Here is a 9,404-nt window from a genome sequence, read left to right on the forward strand (position 1 = left end):
CCGGGGTGGAATGCGCTGCTGCTTCTCAAACACCCTCCCGCGTGGCCCGCAGGACACACCATTCCTGTTGGGGCACTGTTGGGCCGGTCTTGTTTAAGATGTGTGTGAGTGAAGTCGGCGGGAGGGCCCTGGGCTCCTTCGCCTCAAATTTCACGATCATGGTTGGAAATGTTTTGACAGTCATACCAGTTCTAGACAGGCCCGGCCTGTCTAGATTGGACCTGCCTTTAGGCCCAAAGATATGGGTGGCGCAGTGCATTTGATTGCATGATTCTTCAGTCATCTATTACTACTTTTTTTTATATCAAAGCTCCTAGCTTAGGCAAATGAGGTGAGCATGAGGCACCGTAGCAAACTTTGGTAAGACACTGACACGTGGAGCATCTTTATGTTTCCCGAGGCATCATGGGTGTGTTTGAGGCATAGCGCTGGCTGCATCCGACTGCGGCTGCAGCTACAACAGCCAGACAACAGCATGTACAGCAGCTACAGCCAGCTGATTTAGCGATTCACTACTGATTTAGTGAAGCAGCTGCTGGGTAAGATATAGCCGAACGGCTGGGCTATACAGCCACAGCCCAAGAAGCAGCAAAAATCACAGCCAATCACCGTCCATATAGCTATTGCTACTCACAACAATATATAGTACTATTGAGTAGCTGCAGTATAAGAAAAAGGAAACATAACTCCACATGACTTATCCGGACAAACATTTTCTTCCTCCATTCCTCAACATCGTCGCCATAAGTGCTCTTCTCCATATATTTGTATACAATACACTTTCGTTCTTTTTCTCCAGATGTTCTCTTCTTAATACCCTAATATCAAAATTATTTCTGCACCTTTAACATATCCAACATATGTTTGTATACAATGCACATTTGTTTCTTTTTCTAAAGTGTGATACACATATGTTCTTTCCAATACTTCATTTCAAATTCTAGAATCCAACTATCTATATATTATCAGTCCTTTGTTACGATTCACGAAGCACAAAATTATGAGCAGCGCAATGTAGCGCGTCCATCCGTCTAGTACATTCTTGTTATCACCCAACACAGACGTTCAGGCGAAGGTTGTAACTACAACTGCAACCAATGTTACTGTGCCAAATTTGTTCTAGTATTACTTTCGCATCATACCAGCGGCATTTTGCTAAGTTTTCTGAGATTATACAAACGAGAAAAAAGAACGGTCAATTCTCATGTCGTTGTATTCAAGGAGGATACTCTTCATTGCTAAAGAGATGAATTGCGAAGCTGCTGTCTCCAGTCCAGCTCACATGTGCCTCTATGGTCACATCTGGATGCCGCAACTCTTCATTAGCTGAATTCAAAGAGAACACGATGATTAGGAAGTTAGCACGTAGGGTAGTGAGTTTGTCGCAATAGTTCATTTTCATAAGCCTAATGTTCAGATCTTCATACACTATGTCCAAGTGAGACACCTCAACTAGGGCCTAGAGTAAATGTTCAGACAACCATCCTTAACTGCGATGTGGCTAAGATAGCTAAAATGATTCAAACATGCATAATCTAAAACGATGATGTCACAAGCGAGACGATAACAAGAGCTCACCCAGAAAATGTCGTGCTTAACTGTTTACAACTTCACAAGATATATAATGATCAACGAATAGCATAAAGAAATTCAGAAACAAATCGCAGTTTGTTCAGGGGCTGCTTTGTTGGGAAGCGCGGCGTTCAGGCGTTCAGCGACGCGCGGTCGCAGGGAGACGCCGGCCCCGTCCTCGACACCTCGTCGGAGTGGAGGTACCCGCCGTTCACGCGGCTCCGCAGCCGCACCGCACGTGGATGCCGTCTTGGTGGTCGTTGCGGCGGTTTGGGCGACACGCCACGGCGATTGGCGAGGGCGGCGGGCATTTCTTGGGCCCGCTGGCGCAGGCCGGTTGCTGGCAGGTGGGGTCAATGTGGGCCCCGGATGCGCGGAGACCAGTCAACGCTCTGGCCAGTGACGTGGGGCCATGGATGGTGGTGTCCGACTGGGCACTATCGACTTCGAGCCGGACACGAACACGAAGGCGATCATATAACCCCAGCCTGGGCTCCTCTCGGGCGGCGGTAGCACGATCATTTGTCAAGGCAAAATCTTGGGAGAAGAAGATGGCAAGGCAGCGCAATCCAACAGCCCGTGCCGTTCTCCTTTCCGATTAGTTCTCTCGCCTCCTGCTGAGAGCCCAGAGCTTCCGGGACGCGGGACCCAGTGGGGCGGCGACGAGCCCGACGGCGCCGAGGAAGCTGGGCACGGCCTTCCGCTGCCCGATCTGCAAGCGCGCCGAGAGCGTGGAGTGCCGGATCGACCCCAGGCGCAGGGTCGCGGAGGCCTCGTGCTGCGAGTGCGAGGCCAGCTACTCCGCCGCCGCCGACGCGCTGACCGAGCCCATCGACGTCTACTGCGAGTGGATCGGCGTCCGAAGGGACTACGACGGCGATGTCATGATGGCTGATGCGTGAGACGGTGAGAGACTCGCGTCGGAGCGTACGTCCTGCTGCGGAGTCGCTTCTCGAGCACGAGATCCACCAGCTTGGGTGCGACGTCCGCGAGGAGCACTGGAGCATGGCTGCGCCAGAGCCGTGTCGTAGATCGATCCAGCCTTGGCGCCACTTTACTTTGTTGGATCCTTTCATTCGTCGTCGCACTCTTTGCACCAACGGCAAGCAATCGACTTCGGAATTAATCACTTCGAACAAAATACAATCTAGTTTTAAAACATTTCTATTTCTATCCTAGTTAAAGAACTGTTACTCAAAAAGAGAAACCAAACATCCTCGATCCTCGAATCTTTAAAATTTGGTTTGTTGGGGGCTTCCTCATCAAGGAGAAAGCACCCTCCAAAAATTAGAGTATGCTGCTTATTGTGGCGTGCACACGGTATTCTTTAGTAAAAGGCGAAAGAATAGTTCGCTTTGTGCTCACCACGCAGCTGCTTGGATTCTATAGTTTCAGCTGCCACTCTATAAGACGTGTGACTGTTGGCTAATCTCCTCCAGGCTAAGCAGTGCGGGACTAAACAGCATTCCCCGGGTTTGCATGTGCTGCTCTGCAAACAACCATCCCTCGTGGGCCGCAAGATACGGCACTCCCAATGGCCTTACTGGGCCGGCCTTGTGGCATGATAAGATTTGTTTTGGTGTGACATCGAATAATAATAAATACATATGCTTACACACAAAAATTACAAAATATTAAGGAAACACTGACGTTTCAGTGCTAAAGCCCCCGTGCTCCGTGAATTAAGTCAACCCCCTTCCTCAACATGTCGGCACTGAAGACTAAGTTGCCGTGCAGAAACAAACAGAATTATCAATGTACTCTTTTTTACTTTTTTTAGATGTATAGCTTTTACTCTATATCTAGATATAGAAAAACTATGAACCTATGAATACCGAAACCACCTACAATTTGGGACGGAAGGAGTAACCAGTAAAAATGTAAAATACGAGAGTAACGACATTGCTATGCAGCCAATCATACGATACAATAAGCGTACAACTAGACAGGAAATTTGAGTCCGCACAGCAACAAAATATCCAGCAAATGCTGTACAACATAGGAAGGTCTAATGAGACATGGACGCTACAAAATTCAACGTCACTCAAAACTGTTACATTGACTAAACAGAAAATTTTGAGCTAAGGAATACATGTTGACATCAGTGTAAAGCAGGCATCACAAAACCAACAGTCATACATAAATCTATCTACCATCTCTGTGCCTCTTCTCCTTATAGGATCTATCATCAGAGTGTTGGTTTCTCTCGCGGTGCCCACCATCGTCTCTACGTCTACTTTCCGGGCTCCTTTTCCTGTGGTCGACTTCATCTCTCCGATGACGATCTCTCTTTTCGTACCCATCATCTCTATGGTGCCGCTCACCATCCGATCTATCCCTTAGTCTGTAATCATCTTCATCATCTCCGCTTCTGTTCCTGCTATGGCGCTTGCTATAATCACGATCATCATATCTACTAGAGCTTCGATCACCAGATCTGTAGTCATCATTTTTCCGACCCCCTCTGTTCCTATCATCGTCTTTACCACGCCTGATTCCTTTCTCATCACTGTAAGTTCTCTCACGGTTATTCCTATCACGATCACCACGAGGTGGAAGCTCTGATCTTCGATCATCATTTCTTTGGATCTTTCTTCTGTGGCCATTTTCGTGATCTTTCTTATCAGAATAATCAGCATCATCTTCGTCAAAGACTAGATCATAGCTGCATAATGACAGTGGATAATCAAAGTATGAGATGATGTTCAAAAATTTTTGTGCATAAGGAGAAAGCAGTGGATTGTCAAAGTATGAGATGATGTTCAAAATTTTTTGTGCATCAGGAGAAAGAAGGGTAGAGAAGTAACCTTCGACGGTGATTTCCACCACGCTGTGCATTTTCATCTTTCAGAACATAGTTTTGCCCTTTGTTTTTCTGGTCACCATCTTGGTCGCAGTCCTTGGCTATGTGATCAGGGGCACCACACTTGAAACACCCATCTGAAACGAGGAGGAATGGTATCAACATTTTTTCCAAGAGAATGGTTTAGTACTATACTAAAGATAACATAACATTCAATACATATGAAAATGGTATAACAACATTATGGACAAGGAAAATATTGTTTAGGACCTTTTACCTTTCTTCGCATTTCTTTTGCTTTGTCTGAATTGACCCCATAGCTTTGAAACACTCTGACTAAAATCAACATGGATTCTCCGGTCATCAATAAGACAATTGTCCATCTACAAGTATAGCACAGTGTAAGCAATGACCTCTTGGGATTATTCATAAATGAAATACCACATGAGAATCAATATGTTCAATGCAAATCTCAAACTCTGCTCTGGGCACAAAACTCGGTAGTCTTTCAAGCTGTTTGTTTCATTTTTCCTCTTTCCTCAGTTGACAGTTTTTCCTGTTTTCATTTTTAATTTTCTGCACCCTCCCTCTTTTTTTTTCCTTCTGTCAAATTGCGTCAGCTTTGTTAAGTCCGTTCTTCTCTTTTTTACCCACTGTTCATACTGGGCTAACTAAAATCGATGAAACTACAAGGTAGACTCCACATATGCTTAAAAGGTATACAAAACTTTGGCATGGCACTAATATCATGTTAAATTGACTAGTGAGGAGTAATCAATAAAATATGCCTGCAAAACGATAGAGTACACTAGTACAGTGAATGCACATGCACATGGAAACCTGAGGTACTGACCTTGAAATATGCACGTTCACAAGCCTCCTTTGTCTCGAATTCTGAAAGAAGACCATCAAGATAAATTTTTAGCATGTCTATTAGGCCACTCAGTCAAGCATAATGAATCTAGGAGGATTCACAGATATTTCAGAACATATTAGGAACTGAAACTAGCACAGGGCCTGTTTGTTTCAGCTTGCAATTGCACAAACTGAAGCTCAAATCAAACGCCCAGATTGTAATATCAGATTACAGCAGTCTAGCGCCTAGATTGTAACAATCCAGCAATATGGCTTGCACCAGATTTAAAAATCTACAATCTACATGCAGTTTTTCACTATCTGCAGTTGAAAAAAACAATTGGTGAGAGCCTTAGAGGTGTCCCCACAACCCAGGCTGAGTCCTCTTTGACTCAAATTTGGGTGCTTATTTCTTCATATTGAAGAATGCAAGTTTCTCAAAACTATTATTGTCACCATGTATATAGTTCTACAATTGAACTTTGAGAAAGAAAGTGGGAGGTTTTCTACTATTAAGGAGAGCAGATTATTTTCTTTAGAAAAAAAGAGAGAACAGAAAACAGATCAGCAAGTAACTATTTTCCCCCTTTGTTTAGTACTTGATGTTCTCTCAACCTCTAAATAGCCATCATACGTTCAGCAATTCCTGTTGCCTATTCATAGGGTATACAATCAGCAATTCAAACGAAATGGATGGTAGGAGCCTCAGGCAGCCACCTGCCCATGCAACAAACAAACTGCAACTAGGGATCTAACCGAATAGCAATACAGTACTTGTCAACATCGTAAGAGTTTTCAAGGGATGAAACGCACCAATAAAAGCATAACATAAGCTATCTCCAGTCTTGAAATCACGAATTATTTCAGCTCTGCAAGCAAGAGTTGAGAATAAATTGAAAGATGAGAATAAACAAGTAGATGCACACAAAATCACAAATAGTGCTAAAAAAGGCACTCACGATGTCACAGTTCCAAAACGAGAAAAAATAGTGTATAAATCTTCATCCTGCAAAATAGTTAAGTTACTCAGCAAACAAATTATGGACGCTTAAGGCCTCAAATAATCAGCAATGTAGCCACAGCAGTAGAATACTAGACATTTCTATGAACAAGAGCCAAAGAAATGTAGATAATTCCACCAAATCAGTGCTAACACATTTTAAAAAGTCCAATGAAGTGGATAACTTAAAGGGAAGAAATTAGGAATTACTTGAGTTACTGGATTGAGTTTGCAAACAAACAAAACATTATCAGGTGGTTTAATCTCAGCATCTGGAATATCTGCCAACTGCACAGACAAAAGGTATTAAGTATTAACCAGTTATAAACATGATATTAGTACTGAACTAATAATGTATAAGCTGCTGGCTTTGATTTGGAACCAGGACTTACACTCTCAAGGATTACTGCATTTGTGTGCGCCTCTTTAGAGCGGATCATCTCCTCAAGTTCTTCAGGAGCCACTGTTTCGTCCAAAGGGACCCAACTATCCTCTAAGCGCTCCTCTGCAATCTGTGCACTCGCCATGAAAAGGAACAATCAGGAGATATGCATGTTGCAGGACTAATAGTGGATTCAAGACCTCCTTTATAGCGTTTGGTATACGTAGAACAAGGGAGGTTTCAATGCTAAATGGAATGAATGCACTCGATATATACCATGCCCAAATTTCAAACCGAAATTCTAGACAGGTACACAGACAAATAAAAAGAAATAGGTTGAAAAAAACACTCTGCAGTCTGCCACAACAGCAATTTGAAATCAAAATTCTTGATAGCCAGCATAAAGAAGCCAAGAAGAAAGTAAATGATGAAATGAACCGTGGCCTCTGATTAAGTTGAAACATTTTGACTCATCAGCTCATAATACTGAAGTGAACACGATTAGAATAGTCAAACTACCTCATCACGTGGCTTTCCTGTGGGAGAATTTTCTGGAATAAGTTCAGCGAGCTGAGGAGGATCATCAAAAGGATCATCTAAGACATATGTATGTTTAATTCTGCAAATAATTATGTTGTGAGAGGTCAACAACCAGGAATGAAAAAAAAAGTCAAGGCAGGAAACTAATGCTGGAGAAAGTGAATTCTGGTATTTATGTTGTAACTACGGCATTAATCAATAATACTCCACCTTATGTCCTTGAATGGTCTTCCTTTATCATCAACATAAGCTTCATTTATTTTTGTCAGTGTATCAAAACCTTCAGCAACCATCCCAAACACCTATGGTCGACATAACAAACACATGAATTGTTGCAAACAAAAGAATTCTGGGTTCATAAGAAAAACATATCGGTTAACGGAATCAAGTACTACTCACAGTGTGTTTATCATCAAGGTAGTCCACCTCATCCCTCAAGGTAATGTAGAACTAAAAACATTAAAAAACACATAAATGGAAGGTCAAAACAAGCAATGAGATTCTGAAAAATGAAACATCAAATATTATCAATTAAGACAGCTGGGCAGGCATTTCACCTGTGAGGCATTGCAGTTTTCACCAGCACTTGCCATGGCAACAGTTCCAGTTTTTGAATGCCTCAACTCTGGACGGATCTCATCATCAAAAAATCGAGCTTGATCACCATAGAGATATCTGACAGAACAAGATATAGTTTTGAGGCATACATTCGACAATATGTAATAGTAAGATACTTTAACAACAACTGTATACAGATATGAAAAGGCACAAAGAAGTAAGAAAGGCTCTATCAAAATTATACATGCATTGTAACAATTGAAGATACTAGTTCTATCTATGATGAAGGATACCACAGTATATCATTCAGAGATGAAACTTTGGTGGCATGAACTAAGAGACATTTCAAAATTTCAGTCAGAAGAATTGCTTACTTGTACACAGAATCACCGCCTGTGCCAGTTCCAGTTGGATCGCCAGTTTGTGCCAGGAAATCCTTCTCCACCTTATGGAACAGACACCCATTGTAGTACTTCATTCTGGTCAGTCAAAGAAGAAAACCAAAGAATAAGTACCCTAATGATCTGAAATGATAATCTCACATTCATGGACTTAGTATTGAAGATTCGAATCAGAAGAAAACAGAAAGGAACCACAGTATATGCTAAATTCAGGCCCCAGAATGTCATAGAAATTGATGACAAGGACACTAGGCAAATTATCACGGTGGCTTTATCAGCTCTATAAAGGTGCAAGTAGCCTAACTGACCTAACTGCAATTTGTCCTTATATAAGATGTGATCATGTAGTAATTATGTAAGCCTGCAGCACAACAATTTCAAAATTTACAATAGCATCCCTCCAAAACAAATTAACAGGACTAGCAAGCAGTAGGCAGCTAGGAGGTGTTTGGAATTACGAATCCTACCAAACTACAGGTAAATTAGTCTGAATCACACTAGCAATTACTTTCAGTAACTTACAGCCAACACACACCAATTGCAACCCTAAAAATACAATCAAACCAATGGTCCTACAACGCCTAATTCGCCAACTCAACAGCTTGATCCAAGACAAAATATCAGCCAAAAACCGTTCTGCCCCCAAAACTACGTATTGACCCAGAGATTGAACAAGCCCTAGACGCGAGGGAACGCTTACTTGCAGAGCTTGAGGAAGTTCTTGGTGGTGAGGGGGCACTTGTCGGTGTGGAGATCCACCTCGATGTCGCCCACGCTGGTGACGATGAGCACCGACATCTCCGAAACTTATCCGCCTCCCTCCGCCCTCCGGCTGTCGAACGGCGGCGAGACAGGATTTGGAGGGAGACAAGGCGGAGAGCGGGATAGCGCGGCGCCGGATGCTCCTGGGGTCTCTTCAGAGTAAGCGGCAGACGAGGGAGGAGGCGCGTCGTTGTCCGGTCTGGAGGAGGCAACCCCAGGCGGACGGGGTGGGAGCTGACCGGAGGGGAGGCGGCGGGCGAGTGAGCGGGTGCGCCGTCGCCGAAGAAGAAGAGAAGGGAGACGCTCGCTCGACTCGTGAAAGAGTCCAACTGCGGCCCAGAGAGCTCTCTAGTCGAGCACGACGACGAACCGGTTGTTGGGTTGGGTCGGGCCGGGAGCGCTTCCCGCTTGGACTGATTTGCGGGCCCAAAGTGAGTTTTAGTAGACCCAATTCGTGGCCCGCTCGCCACCAATTTCACATGAGGAGCATCTGAATGATACTTTTTGGTCATCGAATTCTGAGAGAAGACC

The 9,404-nt window shown here is 43.7% G+C and overlaps 1 protein-coding gene and 1 non-coding gene across 2 annotated transcripts; both read right to left on the minus strand.

Moving 5' to 3' along the window:
• Positions 1-2,826: 2,826 nt before the first annotated feature.
• LOC117854332 (U5 spliceosomal RNA) lies at positions 2,827-2,946 on the minus strand. The gene has a single exon (XR_004640261.1). It is a non-coding gene; the product is annotated as a U5 spliceosomal RNA (small nuclear RNA).
• Positions 2,947-3,492: 546 nt separating this feature from the next.
• LOC117853751 (peptidyl-prolyl cis-trans isomerase CYP59) lies at positions 3,493-9,200 on the minus strand. Its single transcript, XM_034736038.2, has 14 exons — positions 8,812-9,200; positions 8,085-8,189; positions 7,710-7,827; positions 7,552-7,602; positions 7,363-7,454; positions 7,132-7,231; positions 6,623-6,742; positions 6,441-6,518; positions 6,190-6,236; positions 6,044-6,099; positions 5,229-5,269; positions 4,653-4,758; positions 4,380-4,512; positions 3,493-4,237 (listed from the first exon to the last, which is right to left on the minus strand). The coding sequence occupies exons 1-14, from the start codon at positions 8,907-8,909 to the stop codon at positions 3,718-3,720; spliced, it is 1,665 nt and encodes a 554-aa protein (XP_034591929.1). The 5' UTR covers positions 8,910-9,200; the 3' UTR covers positions 3,493-3,717.
• Between the last annotated feature and the right edge of the window lie 204 nt (positions 9,201-9,404).

Source organism: Setaria viridis, chromosome 4 (genome assembly GCF_005286985.2).
Source record: "Setaria viridis chromosome 4, Setaria_viridis_v4.0, whole genome shotgun sequence".
Taxonomy (NCBI): domain Eukaryota; kingdom Viridiplantae; phylum Streptophyta; class Magnoliopsida; order Poales; family Poaceae; genus Setaria; species Setaria viridis.